At 37.3% G+C, this 22,241-nt stretch overlaps 1 protein-coding gene across 4 annotated transcripts in view; it reads right to left on the bottom strand.

The window, feature by feature from the left end:
- Positions 1-947: 947 nt before the first annotated feature.
- LOC139762355 (uncharacterized) overlaps positions 948-22,241 on the bottom strand; it is a 63,182-nt gene continuing 41,888 nt past the window's right edge. For all 4 annotated transcript variants that reach the window (XM_071687112.1, XM_071687111.1, XM_071687113.1 and 1 more), the window contains exon 10: positions 948-12,869. In XM_071687112.1, the coding sequence (XP_071543213.1) occupies positions 12,057-12,869 (813 nt within the window). In that variant the 3' untranslated portion in view covers positions 948-12,056. The remainder of the gene's footprint in view (positions 12,870-22,241) is intronic.

Below are 22,241 nucleotides of genomic sequence, written 5' to 3'. Positions count from 1 at the left end.
TTTTTCAGTAATCAAGGAAAAGCATATTTGCTACAGGCTCATTCCAGGCCATTCAGAGAACGAAGTCAACTATACTTACATCAGAGAATGATTAAGATATTTGTGATCAACTTTCCATATCAACTGACACCTCAGACTGGATGGTTCCCATTGTCTAACTGCCTATTTTTTCCATGTTAAAATATCTTTAAAATTACAAAAGGCCCTATTTTTCTAAAATTTGTATATTTTACAAAAATTCATTGACAACAATTGTGATGGCTAAACTCATTAACTGTCTATCAGTATTTCTGATGCCTGTTCCCAACTGGAACTCTCTCAGGGGGTGGCCACGGCAATAGTCTCCATAACTGGTGAACTTGAGTACTGCTTCTTACCCTTTAGTGCCTTGCCCTTAGCAGCCCACTGGCAAAGGGCAGCTCTTGTACTAGTAGTTGGTAGGCTTTATTAACATACATAACTTTTTTATAATCATGCTAAAGATTACTTGGTTATCCTCTGATGCAGTGTTCAAATACCAGTCTGAAAAATAATTTTTGGATACGAATTTGCTTCAAAAGCAAGGCACATTAATTAGAGATGAACAGATTATGCTATCTCTTGATCCTTTTTCATGAAGGTTTCTCGTACCTGGATGCAATTATTCACCTGTTCAGTCTTTTGATTTCAGTTCCTTTTAAATTTTGTTTTAGATGCCTTCAACAAATAAACACTTGTTGCTAAGGCTTCCCTAGCAGTACTTCTCTAATTCCACGCAACAGCACTTTTGTACATTAAGTACTTCATTCCAAACTCTTAATCAATCATCATTTTTGCATTTGCAACAATACAGTTTGTGATTATCTTTGAAACTACTGCAATACAATTAACAAGTTTAAAGATAAATATAAAACCATATATCTAATGAATATAGATATACAAACAGAGGGGTAACAATTGATGCTATGGCTGATGGTGATATTTTATATCATTAAACTCCATAAACAGCAGTAAATATTTCACATACAAAAAATGAAAAAGGCTCATTAATAAAGAGACCATCATACTTTTCTCATCCAACATTTGAGCAAAATGCAAATTACAGTACATGTGGATGAGAATGTGTACACAACCACTCACACCTTGAATACTTGCAGACGCAGAAGATAGTGTGGCAACAGGGATATGAAAAATTCGAAAAATTAAGGGGAATGCAAGTCCTATTGTCTCAATGATCAAAATAATTTTGGATATACATAGTGCTATGACTGAGGGCAGTCCATTACATTAATGGTACGATGCTTAGCATGCTTTAAAACCCAAAGTTTTATAAGGCAATTACCTTAGGAGTAACTAACATCATCAGCAACTGATAGAACAATAGAAAATAACAATGCCTCAGGATCATTAGCATTAAACTTAATTCACATTGGAAAGAATATCAAATACAATTTCTTTACATGGTTTCTTTTGTATAAATTTCCTCAAAATTATTCCTAAACTCCACCCTAACACATAACAGAATTAATGTTTCTGGGCCACACATTCTCCAAAAATCAACAATGTTGGCTTTACACTTTCCATAAATCAACAACTAAGAACTATGTTCTATAATTCCATTTACAGATCAAAGACTTTAGTTTACAATATAAATATCTTAATAACTATTAGCAAATTTTACATTTCATATTATTAGAATTTCACAATTACATCAAATAATGATCCATACTTTAGTAACATGTTTTAGCCATCCCAGTCAATCTACAGTACATATTAATGTTTATCAATGCAAAAACCTAATACAAGTTTCTTAAGCTTCTCTCTTGGATGTCATTAAAAATCTTTTGATTCTCTGGAGATTGGCATAAATTATGCTTTGAAGACTGCAGGAACAATAAGGTATGGACTTTAATATTCAATATGTTACAGTACTCTGAAGTTTATACCCTATTACTCAAAATGTTATGTACGAAACACAAATAATCTTGTCACCATTAAATGAAAAAAATTGTTCGGTTTAATTTGGAATTTCACTATATAGTATGCGAAATTATAATCTGAAAGAAATGTCAAAATTCTCATGATCAAGGTGTTCTGCAGCTAGTGTATTAGAAGGCATATATACAAAACACAGTACCTTACATGTAGGATCGTATTTACAAAACATGACATTAATGACCTGAAAAAAGATACTTTTTTTGAGTATGAAACTTAGCACTTAAGAGAGAGAGAGAGAGAGAGAGAGAGAGAGAGAGAGAGAGAGAGAGAGAGAGAGAGAGAGAGAGAGAGAGAGATTTCCTGATATTGCACACTCAAAAGCTCACATATTCCTTATTACCATGATGTGACAAATCTCATCATGAGCTTTTAAAATGTAGTGCTCAATTAACTGCACTTCAAATACCTGTATATCTCAGTTATCCACACAAAATGGAAACAAGCATTATCCACAAAATTCTTAAAATCTATTCTGTTCATAAATGTGCATATAAAGACATAAATTCAATAAATCTTTAATAGTATCTATATCTTATACTTCCTTATATGATCCAATATCAATAACAACTAGTGAAGTAGCAGCAATATAATATAAAGGTAGGAGGTTAGGGAATCTTGTATCATCAGCAATAGCCTTGGTCCCAGAATTTGTGGATAATCAAGAATCAAATACATTCTACTTTTGCTTCCAACAATATAAAAAAACAGGTTTATTAATTTCATTACAGATACACAGGATGACTTTTTTTATTGGTATGTAACCATGAACTTTTAGTTTCACTACTTAACCTAGATGCTGATGGACGGCATGGATGCCTAATTATTCACTTTTATGAACAATATCAAATGTAGAAAATGAGATCAGTCTCTGAGTCTCTCCTCTGAGCTAAGCTAGAGCCAACAGTATTTTGAACTCTGTCCAAGTTTTGATTGGTCACAACAGTTTTATTTTTTATCAACACGGCTCCACCACTGCTATTGGCATAATACTTTTAGTTAACAGCATTGCCAACAGGCAACATTTAGCTCATCTTAAATACCCCTTGCCCAGCATACAACAGATAGCATTTATTCATGTGAACCAAACCAAGGTGAGATAGTAGGCTTGTCCTTTGGTTGCCCTGCCATGTGCAAAGATAAGTTAGATTCAAAACCCACTTCTAAGGCGGAAAGCAAAACCAAGACATTACTGCTTATAATCGAGTGTAAGTACAGTCTATTTGCAGGTTGGAGGCCACTTAGAGAATTTCGAGAATTAGACTCTTAACAAAAAGGGTCAATAATGCACGATATGAGAATCTGCTAAAAAAATATATAATTCAGAGATAAATTATAAGTAGGTTTAAAACGAAATTCTTGATGGGAAAAGGTAGTATTAAACTTTAGAAAAGGAAAAATAAAACCACATTGTGTGAACAAGGTAAAAAATTATTCTGAGTGGGAAACAAATAATGTGGGGAATTCAAGTGGATGAAGTACTGAAGCTTTAGAATTTCTATATATAAATAAGTTTTTATCAATAAATATTCAACAAGTTGCAAGTTTCCTTTACAAGGACAAAGGTCTTAGAATAATAAAGAATAATAAAGAATACTTCCCACGTATTCCCTGCATGTCGTAGAAGGCGACTAAAAGGGGAGGGAGTGGGGGGCTGGAAATCCTCTCCTCTTTTTTTTTTTTTTTTTTTTTTTTTTTTTTTTTGTATTCCAAAAGAAGGAACAGAAGGGGGCCAGGTGAGGATATTCCCTCAAAGGCCCAGTCCTCTGTTCTTAACGCTACCTCGCTAACGCAGGAAATGGCGAATAGTTTGAAAGAAAGAAAGACCTATATTGTCAGAGCAAATGACCCGTAATTTGCAAGGATGCTAATACCGATTTCAAAAAAAGAACAAAAGAAGCATGTCAATGTTTCCTGAGAAAGCAAAATCTGCAATTCTTTTGAAATAGAATCTAAATTAATTCTCAAATTCATGCTCTCTCATATCAGATGAATTAGCTGTAATGATCACTCTTGCTCAAAGATTCCCTATATACTACGTCTGCAAGTGGCTAAAAGCAATTTACTTTTAAAATCATTCCAGAATCTCTTTCTGAGAGGGTCCTGGTATTACCTAGGACTCCTTTACAAGGAGTTTCTGTTCTGCTTCTCCAAGGCTGCAATACTCTCAGTAACAGGGATAGGATGGGCTCCTTCGAAGCAAGAAGTTCTTTGGAACAGTGCATAGTGGTGCGTGTGATCTAGTATTTACTGATAACCACGTGGAAAATGAAACACGACAAGTTCCCAAGTGCACTTTCGGGCAATGATCACATCGCCAGGGAAGATACAAAAATAAGATAGAAGACTTAGAACAGTCAACTGATATACAAGGAAGAGGTAAAGGTAAGACGCCATTGGAAAATGTGTTTCTGGTTCGTGGTGTTTGGGTCTGGCACCATACATGGTGCCAAACCAGAGCACCACCAACCTACAACTGCATCTAAAGAGTTTGTCTTAAACATGTTGCATGATCAAAATAAACTTTTTGTTTTTACTCCACTGTTATACAGCTTAAAATTAATCATGGATGACATACCTGCAATGAAATGGATGCATTCTCAGTATTCATCATGGAGCCAGTTAGCTTCTGTCATATACATCCCTCTGGTAGCTGATGTATTCTTTCCACTGTAAGCCTGTTGTAACTCTATTTGGTACAAAAACTGACCACCTTGTTGCAAAGCAGTGATATAATGACTAACATAGACAAAGGTTCACCTCTATGTCAAGAGAAAAATTATGAAAGGCTAAAGGCCTCACCACAGGAAGGAAGCTCACTCAATGAATATTTCATCTTGAATATTCTTCATCTAGGTGTAAAAATAATCTTAGTATCTGGCTGCATGTGATTAACCCTTTTGAGATACATCTTATGTTTATGGCCTACCCTCTGGTGTGAAAAAAAAATTATGAAGAGGAGCACAATAATAAAATCATTTTTTCATGAATCAAAATTCCAAGTCTGAGAAAACACATTATTTACCAGATGGCCAATCCTAAGAATGAAATAATCTATTATTTTCATATGCTTTGTCATAAATAAAAACTATCAAAAACATCATTATTTTCTTGTGAATTAATTGTTAAAACATTCCTCATACTCAGAAAAAGCACATTATTTACTGGATTGGCTAATCCTAAGTAAAGGCAGCTTGGGCATGATGGCAAGTACTACAGGTGATAGGCACCAAAACCATCTTAAAAGGTACACAACTGTCCACTGTGGTCATTGGCAGGTTACTAAGGCTTCCAAGCAGCTCCAGTGACTCGTTTGTTTGACTTACCAACTATGGTGAGTAGCATTACCAGACTCCAATTACTTTAGTTTACATCATGAGTGAAAAGTCACTTTTGGCAGGGATGTGTCATCAGGAGTACAGTCTTGTCAAACAACTTATCACTCCAAAAAATCATCATTTCCCTGTTATTTGAAATAACACAGCCCTGGACTGCAGGAGCCTTTAGACAGGTCCTGAGTAACAACAGGACTCTCTTATGGAAATTGGCCTTGGGGTAGTTATGAATAAAATAAATAAATCTATGACAAGCTAAAAGAACCTACAATTCATACAAATTCGACTTCTGGCAGGAAATCAAATTTGTTAATATTCTAAATGCCATGCTATGTAACAGCAGACTGACGTCAATAGCACCAAAAGGATTAAATCCTATGCTCAACACCCTATAAAGCCAACCCAAATACACTCTATTGTTTGCAGGAACAAGAGGGTTTGAATGAAGGTCAATGTAGTATATTTGTAAACTTTGGCTACCTAATAAAACTTTGTTCACAATACATGTCAATTAATAAATAATGAGAATCAGATAGATGTCAGCAGTGATGGAGCCATTATACTTGTAAACTGGAAAATTTTCCAAGTACTTTTGTACATCTTAAAGTTTGACATGGGTCTGAGCAATAGTATCCTCAGCTCAAGAGTAGGCTCAGAAAAGTAATTTTCCGAGTGAAAAATGTCGGATTAGATATATTGCATTATGTAACAATACAGCCTGTATGAAGAAAGAATAAAACTAAATTCCTTTGTTCAACTTGTAACATTTTACTGCTACCTTATAAACTGGTGACAAAAGTGTAAAATGAATCATATGCATATAATGCATTGTCAATTAATTCCATACTGTAAATACAAAACACAAATTAGATAATTTGATATTTGAGATTTATTCAACCCTTTCTATGTAGTGATAATGTTAGCTGTCCATACTTAAATAATAAGCATAATTACAATAGAGAAACTGTGCATTCTGATACTCAGAAGAAAAAGAATAGCAACAATGATGTGATAATTTCCAAGAAAACTGTACATTGAAAATAAGCAAAATAATCTTTTTCAAAAGATGAATAAAAGATTAAGTCAAGCAAAAGTGATATAAATAACAAGAAGAATGACAAAATCAAATGAATCATAAAAATGTGATGAATAATACAACTATGCAAACTGGCTTTGTCAGCCCTTTTTCAATGAATGGGAGAAATGCATGAACATGGAATGCCAAACATGGGTAAGTACAAATCCCAAGGATAATTCATCTAACATGGACATGAGATTTGTATTAAAACTATACAAAAGTCCCTCATGATTCTGGTTGTGAAGAGTGGCAAAATGAGGATGTATGATAAAAAATATCACGGTGGTCAACCATGAAGGTTACACATTTGAGAAAATCACCGGAGAGGTCAAAAGGTTTTTCATACTGAAAAGTATTTGGCTTACAGAAGCATACCCAAAAGTAAAAACATGATATCAGAAGTCGAGTCACCTTTCACAACAGTTACACAAATAATGTCTATGACACTAAGAAAACTTGTATGGAAGTATACATTTAGTCTCTGCATTTTATGAGAGGAAGGAAAAAGGCACAAGCAAACACATGAAAGATACAATACATAAGATACTAATCACTACACAAGGCAAGAAATGCTAAAATTTGGAAGTTAGTCTTTTCCACTGATAGTTCGATGGTATAACCCTTGATCATTTTCAAACTATCATTACTGCAGTGATAAAGTCAATTCAATCAACACAAAATTATGGCAAACAGCTTCAATCATATCTTATCTAGGAAGGTAATGAAGGCCTGGAAAACATCTCAATATGTGCAAACACTATGTATGGCTGACTATGAGCATTAATTAAGTTGCAAATTTTGTTAGTTAGACTATGAGTACAGGAAAGAGAAATAAAAAGGCTGTTATGGCTAAATACTCAGATGGCAAAATACAAAACATTAAAGTCTTTTATAAAAAAAAGTTTCATAAAATGCCAAAAATAGTGAAAAAGTATATAAAACCAGTTAAAACACTATACAATCATTCAAAGAGGGAAGATACAATGACATGATAAAAGAACAAATAATGGTAATGTAATTTTTGCAACATCACATATCATTTTGTTTTTCTTTTGTTTCTTTTAATGACAGACATCAACTAATAAAGTGCTGAGTGTCAGTTACATATAAAACAAGCTGAGAAGTTTTCTGTGGTACATGATGAAAGTCACTGTTACAACAACGTTTATTTCAAACTAATGTGATAATACTCAAATTTCAAGTTCATAATGTGGATATATCATGTTGCAGTATTTTTGCATGACAATTACCCTCAGCTTGCAGAAACAAATGGTAGCAAATGTCTTGTATATAACTGCTCAATTCCATAAAAGTTCCACACAGTAGTTCTAACAAATTCTTTTGGTCCCTACCTCCTATATACCCTAGACAGCCTTGGAAGCTTCAAATGAAGCAAAAGATGTTGTGATGAATATGACAAAACATCACTGCTTTCTCCTGCCTTCAAATACAATGGTTCATATTAAACTCTAAATATTTAATCATCTGAATCTCACCATCATTAATCACATCTGTAACTCTCACTAGCCTGCTTTCACTTTTTCCTTCAATCTAAGTTCTGGGATTCTTCTATGTCTATTATCACTTACTTGATTTATTAAAACAAAAAAAGATTTGATCTTTACATCATTTCTGAGAAGCACAGATATGAATTTCAACATGTACATGGTACTTATAACTGAGTAAATAGGGATTTCGTAACTGAAACAGGGATTTTAATACTTGTGTCAAAGTATCAGGGAAAAAACATACATAATTATTTTGAAGACCAAGAAGCTTACATCTTTTACATGATTTCCCATCATTACAATTCATTATCCTCCACAATGATATACATTAAATCATTCCAAAGCCTTAAACTGAAATTGATAAATTTCATCATATTAAGGGAAGTACACCCAATGAACCATTCAAAAACAGAAAATCCTCCTGCTTGCACAATTCTTTTGACAAGTATCAGGTAATTCAACAAAAAATAAGTGTTCAGTAGTTTTACAAAAGAACTAAATAAGAACTTCAATGCATTCACATTTTTGTTAGAGAAGTAGCTTTCTGTAAACAGAGGTTTGTTAGCCTTGAAAAGAGAGATCTGTAAGTAAAACAGCTTGGAGGAGCTGTCCAAATAATTTGTTTTCAATTCATACAAAACCTATCTGCTTCTCAAAGGTAGTCAGGAATGAAGGAGCAATGGCCTCATCTGCACATAACTACTTTCTAGCTGTCATGTATCAGCACTATGTACCAAATGAAAATAGGAAAAAGTGAAATAAAAAAAAGTCGTCCAACTATCCATAAAATTTATTATTATTATTTTGCTTTGTCACTGTCTCCCGCGTTTGCGAGGTAGCGCAAGGAAACAGACGAAAGAAATGGCCCAACCCACCCCCATACACATTTATATACATACACGTCCACACACGCAAATATACATACCCATACATCTCAATGTACACATATATATACACACACAGACACATGCATATATACACATGCACACAATTCACACTGTCTGCCTTTATTCATTCCCATCGCCACCTCGCCACACATGGAATAACATCCCCCTCCCCCCTCATGTGTGCGAGGTAGCACTAGGAAAAGACAACAAAGGCCACATTCGTTCACACTCAGTCTCTAGCTGTCATGCAATAATGCCCGAAACCACAGCTCCCTTTCCACATCCAGGCCCCACACAACTTTCCATGATTTACCCCAGACGCTTCACATGCCCTGATTCAATCCATTGACAGCACATCGACCCCGGTATACCACATCGATCCAATTCACTCTATTCCTTGCCCGCCTTTCACCCTCCTGTACGTTCAGGCCCCGATCACTCAAAATCTTTTTCACTCCATCCTTCCACCTCCAATTTGGTCTCCCACTTCTCCTTGTTCCCTCCACCTCCGACACATATATCCTCTTGGTCAATCTTTCCTCACTCATTCACTCCATGTGCCCAAACCATTTCAAAACACCCTCTTCTGCTCTCAACCACGCTCTTTTTATTTCCACACATCTCTCTTACAAACACTATAAACAAACTATGATGGTAGCTCCAACCATTATCACAGGATTATTACTCTCTTCATACAGTCTCACCACAGTAAGCTTTATGCTTAACAATGTCAGTAACAATACATTAAAACCATACAGTTCACTTTTGTGAGTGTTAGAATGTCTCCTTTAAAAACTGCTCTCTTATTTTTGATGAGTAAACTGTGGATACAACAGCTAAGTGACATTCCAAACTGATCATTACAATGGAGTGACAGGAACTAACCCACTACTTGTCATGTCATATCACTTATTATTAGATGTGAGATTTCTTATCTAATCATGCAATCCCAGGAAAACCCATTCACATGGTCATACCTTGTATCTTCAAGGCTGCAATACAGTTAGTAGCAGGGAAATAGTAGACTCTTTTGAGGTAGGAAGTTCATCAATGAGACTATACTGCTTTTCATCCACTGACATTCATACAACCTCACTGAAGGTGATATTTTTTAATTGTGACATAAATCTTGCATGTGGAGTGCAGTAACTACTTAGAAAGGGAACTAAATATATTGATTAATGGCCCGGTAACCAGTTATGATACAATACCTGTAGAAACAGCACCGTGAATCACAAGGAATTATCCACCCTACAACAAAACAGCGATCATTATCAATATGGACAACAAAATTCATGAGCCAATGCAAAACAATTTTCAACTCAAAATAAAACAGCTATTTAGTGGATTTAGTACAGCACATAATCTATGACGTATATGTTAAATATGAGAATCAACAATTTTGCATAGTAGGTTAGCAAATTCCTGTTGTCTTATGGATGATGCTTCACAGAATCAAACTACAGGTCTTCATGAAACCAACTTCATGAAACAGTAGAGTATAGCACAGATATGAATGATATATAAGGATACATTCACTTGTATGCTCTCTACTAACCCTGAGAATATTGGGTAATTAGTAACAAATTTTGCACTCCTGTGGATGCTGATCCCCTTTCTCTTCAACCTTTTTCCCTTCTCTGTGAATCAAATTCATTCGTAATTAATATCAAAATATGATTCTTGCAAATCAGGAACCAAACAAAGGGACCAGCAACAGCCAGTTAGTTAAACAGGACTTCATCACTCTTAGCACTTTCACTTGGATGAAATGGCTGGCTATGCAAACCCAAATACCTAAGATACAAATTCAAGCAGAATGCTAAAATAAGAACTCCATTTACTGCTACAGTGAACAGTTTCTCTTTCAACATGGAGGTATGGGGTGAAACCCATGAAAACATCATGATGGCACCACCACAAACCTCATCCACATCTGCTTTGGATTTGTTAAGCAGGTTCAGTTATTGCTGCTAGCATAGTCTGAAAAAATAGGTAATGTCTCTGAACATTCAGCAGGTTCAGTTATAGCTGCTAGCAAAGTCTGAAAAAATAGGTAATGTCTCTGAACATAAAACAGTACTCTTGGAGTTATATTAACTGAATAACCAGTTAATACTGATCAACCCTATCTACCAAGGTGTCAAAATCTGGGTGAAAGATGAAGAATGCTTACTTCGAGTAAGAGAAGCAGAATGCTTCCCCAAATAAATACTTTGAAAACATAACCTGATCATGGCTCAACAACACACTCACCATTCATATACGGAACCTCTCATGAAATTGCAGTCAGAAGATTGAAGTTCAAGAATTGCTGAAATGGTGCAAAGGACACCGATTGTATTCTATACAAAATGATAATGAAAACAAACATTTCCCTCCTTTCATGGCTAAATTAATGCTAAATGGTGTTCTTAATAGTAATTGCAGGTCAATACAGTTCTTAATATGGTTAGGCAATATAAAGAGGAAATGCTACCATCAAGTAATGACTATAGGGTAATCTGGCAATAACTTTTACAACTTTCTTTTTTGCTTCCTTTGTATACATTCAAACTCTATAACTGGAAGGCTCATACCAGGTACAGTACCGATAATTCACTTATCAAGTCCAGAAACAGGCCTCCTTGAATCCTCCTCATAAGATCCAACTTTCACTTTTAAATTTGATCCATCTTTCAGTTTTAAATTCAAGTGTAAAACAAAAAAATTCATATCTGCTGTCTTCTCAACAGTATCAAAAGATTCATAATTTTTCCATCAACTAAAATCTTTATGCAGTACTCCATCTCATTTCAGAATATATATCTCAAACATTACAATGAAATCTCTTCTAGATATCTGAAGAAATAATGCACTTATGAAGATGCATTCCAGTACAGCAGACACAGTAATTCATGCTGTAATTCCCAACACTTCTGAAGCAGATGAGAAAATCACACTCTTGTATTATAATACTGAACAGTAAATCTTTAGCCAATCTGAATAACACTTGCAACAATTTCTAGGGTAGACAATAAAAATACAAATACTCTTTCCTAAAAACAAGAGAAAATTTATACCATAAAAATCTCACTTATTGCACTTTTTCAACAGACCATTTGGGGAAGAAAAACTTGTATAGAAATTCTACACTTCAATCTACATATCTGGCTACAGGAAAAAATACAATAAAAATAATCTTGTACATCAGATAATATACTGTACTACTGGAAGATAATTGAAAGACGTATTTAACAGACCTGTAAAATTTTCTATTAGCTTTAAAATTAATTTATATGGAAGCAGCCACTGCTTCACTTTCTCCTCTCCTCAGTCCCTGTATACTATTTTGTTTTGAATGTGCTGATGTTGATAAGTCTGTTGGTTGAGATTCTGTATTAGTTTCACAACGATGAGTCCTAGTTTGAAGCTTAGCCTCCCTCCGTTGACTCTTGGAAGGGAAATTCACAATATTTTGTTGACTCTGGCAGTGCACTTGGGCCTCAATCTGGTGTCTCCTTTCAAAGTTATGGTTGGGAGAATGTGCGTAACTCTGCCCTGGAGAAGATGATGGAGAAATGCTAAGTCCAGGCAAAAATGTTTGAGGAGACAGTTGCGTTGGAGAAGTTCGTGAGGAGCTTTGGCTTGGTGAAGATGACGGAGATATAGTTTGGCTTGAAATAAAGGCTATGGGTGACATCTGACTGGTGGATGTAGAGTGACCTACCATCAGATTTGGCACAACATGTGGGGATGAAGCTTGGCTGGGTGAAGCAATGCAAGAAATAGTCAAGCTTGGCATGTAACTTTTGGATGTGGCTTGACTGGGGGAAGATGCCTCAGAAGATGTCTGGCTGGGAGAAGATGATCGAGAAATTGTTAAACCTGGCAAGAGCAGCTGAGATGAACCACTACTAGGTGATGAGGCAGTGACTGATGCAGACTCATGATACTGGATGGTGCTGTTGGGAGAGTTAGCTGATGGTGTAGATGTCTGTGGATGTTCAGACTTCTGGAAAGTGAAAATGAAGCTCTGCAGCTGGTGGATACCTCTTCGAACTTCATCTTCTTTATGCTGTAGCTTTGCTCTTTCCGAGCACTGTGCCTGTAAACAGACGTATGGTACAACTGATCAATCTACGCTGAGTAATTTACATTTAGTTTTTGATAACAATTTCATAACTATCTAAAACCTTTCTACTTTTTTTTGTACTATGGCAAGAGAATACACTGAAATTTAGTTAACCCTTATCATGTGATCCTGATTATCCAAATGACTTCCAGTGATACAATGTATGATGCAATATTAAAGAAAAGTATAATTCTAATAATCCTGCAGTGAGAGCAGGCACTCTGACAGGCTTATGCAAGCTCAATTCAGACTGAGAAACACATGAGGTCACCTTCTTTTAGGCTTTTAAGGTCCTCTCAGGATAAACTGATCTAGAAATGTGATAATCCAAGAAAAGACCATCATCCACAATAACAATTTGACATATGGGAACATTTGAAGTTGCAAGCTTGATACTGTACTGAGAACTAAGTTACATGGAGAGGTTAGAGGCTATGTATCTATTAACAATGGAAAGGAGAATTGGGGTAGGCTTGATTGCAACCATCTAATTATCTATCTACCTGACAATGACTCATTCATGGAACACCTAGGGTTGAGCCTGCATAGGTTCAAATCCTAGCTGTGATGATCAGTCTGCAATCAACCCAGCTGTTCATCCTCCACTAGGGGCTGGTTGAGAGAGTGGATACCTAGCTTAGGCAAAGGTGTATAAATAAAGGCAGACAGTATGAATTATGTACATGTGTATATATGTATATGTCTGTGTGTGTATATGTGTACATTGAGATGTATAGGTATGTATATTTGCGTGGGTGGACGTGTATGTATATACATGTGTATGTGGGTGGGTTGGGCCATTTCTTTTGTCTGTTTCCTTGCGCTACCTCACTAACGCAGGAGACAGCGACAAAGCAAAATAGAAAAAAATATATATATATATATATATATATATATATATATTAGGTATATATATTATTAGGTACAGTAGGGTTGAGGGTCAATTCAATTGGGAGGTGAGTTTGAATGGAGAAAAACTGGAGGAAGTGAAGTGTTTTAGATATCTGGGAGTGGATCTGGCAGCGGATGGAACCATGGAAGCGGAAGTGGATCATAGGGTGGGGGAGGGGGCGAAAATTCTGGGAGCCTTGAAGAATGTGTGGAAGTCGAGAACATTATCTCGGAAAGCAAAAATGGGTATGTTTGAAGGAATAGTGGTTCCAACAATGTTGTATGGTTGCGAGGCGTGGACTATGGATAGAGTTGTGCGCAGGAGGATGGATGTGCTGGAAATGAGATGTTTGAGGACAATGTGTGGTGTGAGGTGGTTTGATCGAGTAAGTAACGTAAGGGTAAGAAAGATGTGTGGAAATAAAAAGAGCGTGGTTGAGAGAGCAGAAGAGGATGTTTTGAAATGGTTTGGTCACATGGAGAGAATGAGTGAGGAAAGATTGACCAAGAGGATATATGTGTCGGAGGTGGAGGGAACGAGGAGAAGAGGGAGACCAAATTGGAGGTGGAAAGATGGACTGAAAAAGATTTTGTGTGATCGGGGCCTGAACATGCAGGAGGGTGAAAGGAGGGCAAAGAATAGAGTGAATTGGAGCGATGTGGTATACCGGGGTTGACGTGCTGTCAGTGGATTGAATCAAGGCATGTGTATGGGGGTGGGAGACAGCGGGGGGGAAAAAAAAAAAAAAAAAAAAAAAAAAAAAAAAAAAAAAAAAAAATTATATATTTTTTATTTGCTTTGTCGCTGTCTCCCACGTTTGCAAGGTAGCGCAAGGAAACAGACGAAAGAAATGGCCCAACCCACCCCCATACACATGTATATACATACGTCCACACACGCAAATATACATACCTACACAGCTTTCCATGGTTTACCCCAGACGCTTCACATGCCCTGATTCAATCCACTGACAGCACGTCAACCCCGGTATACCACATCGATCCAATTCACTCTATTCCTTGCCCTCCTTTCACCCTCCTGCATGTTCAGGCCCCGATCACACAAAATCTTTTTCACTCCATCTTTCCACCTCCAATTTGGTCTCCCACTTCTCCTCGTTCCCTCCACCTCCGACACATATATCCTCTTGGTCAATCTTTCCTCACTCATTCTCTCCATGTGCCCAAACCATTTCAAAACACCCTCTTCTGCTCTCTCAACCATGCTCTTTTTATTTCCACACATCTCTCTTACCCTTACGTTACTTACTCGATCAAACCACCTCACACCACACATTGTCCTCAAACATCTCATTTCCAGCACATCCATCCTCCTGCGCACAACTCTATCCATAGCCCACGCCTCGCAACCATACAACATTGTTGGAACCACTATTCCTTCAAACATACCCATTTTTGCTTTCCGAGATAATGTTCTCGACTTCCACACATTCTTCAAGGCTCCCAGGATTTTCGCCCCCTCCCCCACCCTATGATCCACTTCCGCTTCCATGGTTCTATCCGCTGACAGATCCACTCCCAGATATCTAAAACACTTTACTTCCTCCAGTTTTGCTCCATTCAAACTTACCTCCCAATTGACTTGACCCTCAACCCTACTGTACCTAATAACCTTGCTCTTATTCACATTTACTTTTAACTTTCTTCTTTCACACACTTTACCAAACTCAGTCACCAGCTTCTGCAGTTTCTCACATGAATCAGCCACCAGCGCTGTATCATCAGCGAACAACAACTGACTCACTTCCCAAGCTCTCTCATCCCCAACAGACTTCATACTTGCCCCTCTTTCCAAAACTCTTGCATTTACCTCCCTAACAACCCCATCCATAAACAAATTAAACAACCATGGAGACATCACACACCCCTGCCGCAAACCTACATTCACTGAGAAGCAATCACTTTCCTCTCTTCCTACACGTACACATGCCATACATCCTCGATAAAAACTTTTCACTGTTTCTAACAACTTGCCTCCCACCCCATATATTCTTAATACCTTCCACAGAGCATCTCTATCAACTCTATCATATATATATATATATATATATATATATATATATATATATACATATATATATATATATATATATGAAGTGTTTTGGGAGCAGCTGAGTGAGTGTGTTAGTAGTTTTGATGCACGAGACCGGATTATAGTGATGGGTGATTTGAATGCAAAAGTGAGTACTGTGGCAGTTGAGGGAATAATTGGTGTACATGGGATGTTCAGTGTTGTAAATGGAAGTGGTGAAGAGCATGTAGATTTGTGTGCTGAAAAAGGACTGGTGATTGGAAATACCTGGTTTAAAAAGAGAGATATACATAATAAGTATACGTATGTAAGTAACGTATGTAAGTATGAGAGATGGCCAGAGAGCATTATTGGATTACGTGTTAATTGATAGGTGCATGAAAGAGATACTTTTGGATGTTAATGTGCTGAGAGGTGCAACTGAGGGATGTCTGATCATTATCTTGTGATGGCAAAGGTGAAGACTTGTAGAGGTTTTCAGAAAAGAAGAAAGAATGTTGGGGTGAAGAAAGTGGTGAGAGTAAGTGAGCTTGGGAAGACTTGTGTGAGGAAGTACCAAGAGAAACTGAATGCAGAATGGAAAAAGGTGAGAGCAAAAGACATAAGGGGAGTGGGGGAGGAATGGGATGTATTTAGGGAAGCAGTGATGGCTTGCACAAAAGATGCTTGTGGCATAAGTGTAGGAGATGGGCAGATTAGAAAGGGTAGCGAGTGGTGGGATGAAGAAGTAAGATTATTAGTGAAAGAGATGAGAGAGGCATTTGGACGAGTTTTGCATGAAAATAATGCAAATGACTGGGAGATATATAGAAAAAAGAGGCAGGAGGTCAAGAGAAAGGTGCAAGAGGTGAAAAAGAGGGCAAATGAGAATTGGGGTGAGAGAGTATCATTAAATTCTAGGGAGAAAAAAAAAGATGTTTTGGGAGGAGGTAAATAAAGTGTGAAGGGGGGTAATGGGGAGGTAATAACAAGTAGTGGTGATGTGAGAAGGAGATGGAGTGAGTATTTTGAAGGTTTGTTGAATGTGTAAGATGATAGAGTGGCACACACAGGGTGTTTTGGTCGAGATGGTGCGAGAAGTGAGAGGGTTAGGGAGAATGATTTGGTAAACAGAGAAGAGGTAGTGAAAGCTTTGCAGAAGATGAAAGCCAGCAAGGTGGCAGGTTTGGATGGTATTGCAGTGGAATTTATTAAAAAAGGGGTGACTGTGTTACTGACTGGTTGGTGAGGGTATTCAATGTATGTATGGCTCATGATGAAGTGCCTGAGGAGTGGCGGAATGCATGCATAGTGCCATTGTACAAAGGCAAAGGGGACAAGGGTGAGTGTTCAAATTACAGAGGTATAAGTTTGTTGAGTATTCCTGGGAAATTATATGGGAGGGTATTGATTGAGAGGGTGAAGGCATGTGCAGAGCATCAGACTGGGGAAGAGCAGTGTGATTTCAGAAGTGGTAGAGGATGTGTGGATCAGGTGTTTCCTTTGAAGAATGCATATGAGAAATACTTAGAAAAACAAATGGATTTGTATGAAGCATTTATGGATTTGGAGAAGGCATATGATAGAGATGCTCTATGGAAGGTATTATGAGTATATGGTATGGGAGGCAAGTTGTTAGAAGCAGTGAAAAGTTTTTATCAAGGGTGTACGGCATGTGTGCGAGTAGGAAGAGAGAAAAGTGATTGGTTCTCAGTGAATGTCGGTTTGTGGCAGGGGTGCGTGATGTCTCCATGGTTGTTTAATTTGTTTATGGATGGGGTTGTTAGGGTGGTGAATGCAAGAGTTTTGGATAGAGGGGCAAGTATGCCATCTGTTGTGGATGAGAGGGCTTGGGAAGTGAGTCAGTTGTTGTTCACTGATGATACAGCACTGGTGGCTGATTCGGGTGAGAAACTGCAGAAGCTGGTGACTGAGTTTGGTAAAGTGTGAGAAAGAAGAAAGCTGAGAGTAAATGTGAATAAGAGCAAGGTTATTAGGTACAGTAGGGTTGAGGGACAAGTCAATTGGGAAGTAAGTTTGAATATAGAAAAACTGGTGGAAGTGAAGTGCTTTAGATGTCTGGGAGTGGATTTGGCAGCGGATAGAACCATGGAAGCAGAAGTGAGTCACAGGGTGGGGGAGAGGCAAAAGTTCTAGGTGCGTTGGAGAATGTGTGGAAGGCGAGAACATTAACTCAGAAAGCAAAAATGGGCATGTTTGAAGGAATAGTGGTTCCAGCAATGTTATATGGTTGCAAGGAGTGTGCTATAGATAGGGTTGTGCGGAGGAGGGTGGATGTGTTGGAAATGAGATGTTTGAGGATAATATGTGATGGTTTGATCGAGTAAGTAATGAAAGGGTAAGAGATGTGTGGTAATAAAAAGAGTGTGATTGAGAGAGCAGAAGAGGGTGTATTGAAATGGTTTGGTCACATGGAGAGAATGAGTGAGGAAAGATTGACAAAGAGGATATATGTGTCAGAGGTGGAGGGAACAAGGAGAGGTGGGAGACCAAATTGGAGGTGGAAGGATGGAGTGAAAAAGATTTTGAGCGATCAGGGCCTGAACATGCAGGAGGGTGGAAAGTGTGCAAGGAATAGAGTCAATTGGAATGATGTGGTATAGCGGGGTCGATGTGCTGTCAATGGATTGAACCAGGGCACGCGAAGCGTCTGGGGTAAACCATGGAAAGCTGTGTGGGGCCTGGATGTGGAAAGGGACCTGTGGTTTTGGGCATTATTGCGTGACAGCTGGAGACTGAGTGTGAACGAATGGGGCCTTTGTTGTCTTTTCCTAGTGCTACCTCGCACACATGAGGGGGGAGGGGGATGGTATTCCATGTGTGGCGAGGTGGCGATGGGAATGAATAGGGGCAGACAGTGTGAATTGTGTGCATGGGTATATATGTATGTGTCTGTGTGTGTATATATATGTGTACATTGAAATGTATAGGTATGTATATTTGCGTGTGTGGGCGTGTGTGTGTGTACATTGTGTATGGGGGTGGGTTGGGCCATTTCTTTCGTCTGTTTCCTTGCGCTACCTCGCAAACGCGGGAGACAGCGACAAAGCAAAATAATAATAATAATATGTACACTGTATAGCATAAATGAGATGGCCTTGATGAGGGCATTTAGTTGTTAACCATTCCATCTCAGTTAACATAAAAAAAAATCTCATTTCCATTTTTCCCATTCTCAGTGTTATGGGATGGATAATGCATATATGATCTCGGTAACATTACTCACACACATCCACCTCTCATGCCCAATGAAACAAGGATTGTGGAGTGGATCAGGTACATACAATTCAGCATCATCATTCACACACATCCTAAACCTATGGCCAGTGAGTTAAATTGAACATGGATGTAAACACTCACAAAACTGCTTCTCATTTTTTCAGTTTACAAATCAAAGTAATTTGTCATGTAAGACCAATATTTCTACTCATACCTCCATATATAAAATGCTTTCATTCTAAGTAATCTTCAGTCACTCCTCTAAGATCTTCATTTGACACATCCCTAGCCCTAGTCAACTCTGTCAATATCTCTCCATCTTTTTTTGTGCACTACTTGTCTAGACAATACCAATGTAAAAGACTCATCCATACAACTTTCAAGTTTCTAAATAATTTTGACTGTGTCGCCAGCAAGCTATTCTTTAAAAGATGCAAAGATGAGCAACCAGAGGTCACAGCAAGAAAAAGGCAAAATATTTGTTATAAAATATGCAGAAGTACTTCAAGAGTATCAGAATTATGGGTGAATGTAATATAAAATGAAATTGTGAAATGTGAATGCAGACTGTATATAGAAATCAAAAAGTTATAAGATAGTACAGAAACTTCATGAAAGGGTACCTCCATATGCAAGGAAGTCCCTCTATGTACTAAGTACATAAGTAAATACTGTATTAACCTCAGATGTAATGAAAAGGTTACCTCTCTACAAACCAGAACTAACACTGCTGCCATGACTGAAAACATGTTGTATACCCCAAGAATGAATCATAAAACATTATCAAGAACAAATACAGCCAGATTATCAAGCCTCAATTTTCCAACTTTCAAAATCTTTTGAGACCACTACTGATATATGTATGCTGAGCTGTAGTTGAGCAAAGCTCAATTATATAAATCTACTATTAATGGAAGAAACAGAAATGGGTGGATGAGTCGAAAACAAAATGCCTGATGTGGTTCAGTTATATGGAAAGGATGAGCAGAGACAGCCTAACTAGGAGGGTATACATGTCTGAAATGGTTAAATCAAGGCAAGGAAAACCTATGATGAACTTTGGTGAAAAGGCATATCTGCCATGTAGTGCTTATCAAATGCCTGGTTTGAGTAATACAGTTTTTCTCTGCTGCTACATTCATTACATATTCCTGAGTTCATCCAGGTCTGACTTCACCAAATATGCTTGTTATTTCTCCTGGTAATACAATGAATAATCTTTCTAGCTTTCTTCCAGGCTCTAGCATACTTTTATTTGATATTGCATTGAAATATACCATGATATTATTGCAGACTTAATAACTGTTTCTTCCATGTTGGGACACTTTTAAGTTAATAACACTGTTCTCTATCTCTTCAATCTCTTGTTGTTTATAGACTTATCATGCATTTTTCTCTTCTTTCTTGGCAGTAGAGAGTTCTTTCAGCCTCTCAGTTAGTTCATATGTTCTATCACTTTAGTTTTGTTTATGAACTACTTCTGAATTATCTATAACTTATCTATTTCCACCTGTTTGTTGGAGACCATATGACAAAGCATAAAGCAGTAGTCAATTCTGCTTCCGCTATGTATATTAAACATCTTTATTAGTGGTCCTATGCTTTAAGTAAAGAAAGTTTCATTATCATACCATTCATTACTCAACTCAATATTGCCATCTTAATACACTCTTTAAATTCAAGTCTAATTCATGATAGATCTTTGATGTTTGTTTTATCTTCTATCACTTTCCATGTTGGGCTTCTATATGCATCAACCACGGTCCCTGCTGGGACTTTATAAGTGTTACCAATGTATTTATTAAATCCTTCTACTAAAAGGAAAGAGAGCATATCATGATAATACAGCCAACATGGGTTGGATCTTATAAAAGTAGTCAGAGGTTCAAGTAGGGCAGCAAAATGCATGAGTGAGTATAATGCAGTAACTATTAGTAACAATACACAAGATGTTATATATTTACAAATGAAGGTGACAAGAACTTAAATACAGCATGACAAAAATAAGGAATACTAATAAAGCAGGGTACACAATATTACAGCATACTAGTATCATGCAGGAGGGGACAACACAGGAGAAAGTACACACAGAAGGAGAACTCATGGAATGATGTATGCAAGGGAGGCACATTAGGACAGGAATAAATGGAGACTCTTGCTGTGGTGGCCCCCTTGATGGGAGTTCCTGGGGGGAACAGGCATCTGAGATATAGACAGACAAATTGATGGACAGATAAAATACACACAACTAGCTCATTAATACAGACCTACCATGCTAAGCTGACCACTTGACATTAACTGATTTCCCAAGTCCACAGCTGGCTTAAGAAAAGATGGGACCAGCATCAGAACTCATAAAGTTCCACAAGAGGATAACAGTTATTTTAGCAAGCTAGCCCTGAAAAGCTCAAATACCAACAGTCTACTAATGAGTGGTGGAAATTTCCAATGTCTAAACTCAATCCTCCACTGGGATTAGTTCAAATGGTGTTGGTCAAATTTCATAGGTCTTTTACCAGTTTTTCCAGAAAGTTTCAAAGTTTCTCAAAAGGCATGAGGATGGCTCATGGTCATCTGAAATTTGTCAAATGAAGTGTAAAAGGTGAGAAGATCAGCACCTGTGGATAATGGAATGTGGTTGATGTATCAGACTGCCAGGTATACAACACCTCTACTTAAAAGAAAAAAAAAAAAGGGGGGGGGGGTCTGAATGTCACCTCTTACCTCAGTGAACATATTTGGTACTACTGTAACAATCATTGTTTTGATATTGAAATTTCTTTTTTCCAAACAGTTGTTCCATTTATAAAAAGGTTTGATCTGGCCTTGCATGGAATACTACTCCAGCTATGCAACCTTCTTGACTCTGTTGAGTAGAAAGCAGTTTGACTTATCAATTCTCCAAAGAAAACTTCAAAATTTGACACACTTTCCCCTCTTCTGTAGGTATCACGTTGGTTTTTGCTCCTGATAGCTGGCTGCTTGTATGCCAACATCACTAGCTAGACTGTTCAATATTCAGCATCTGGTTGCATCACAAGATTACTGTGTAGCCATTAGCAACTCATGGGCGAGCCATTTTGATAACTGTTTCTTTCCCTATACCTTGTGTCTTTCCCAATAACTATAACCTAGCACTTTATAAAAGGCAGGTTTTTCACTTCCTCCAAAGTTTAGAAATA

This window comes from Panulirus ornatus, chromosome 43 (assembly GCF_036320965.1).
Source record: "Panulirus ornatus isolate Po-2019 chromosome 43, ASM3632096v1, whole genome shotgun sequence".
NCBI classification, from domain to species: domain Eukaryota; kingdom Metazoa; phylum Arthropoda; class Malacostraca; order Decapoda; family Palinuridae; genus Panulirus; species Panulirus ornatus.
The sequence above is the reverse complement of the archived record's forward strand: the minus strand, read 5'-3'. Positions and strand labels throughout refer to the sequence as shown.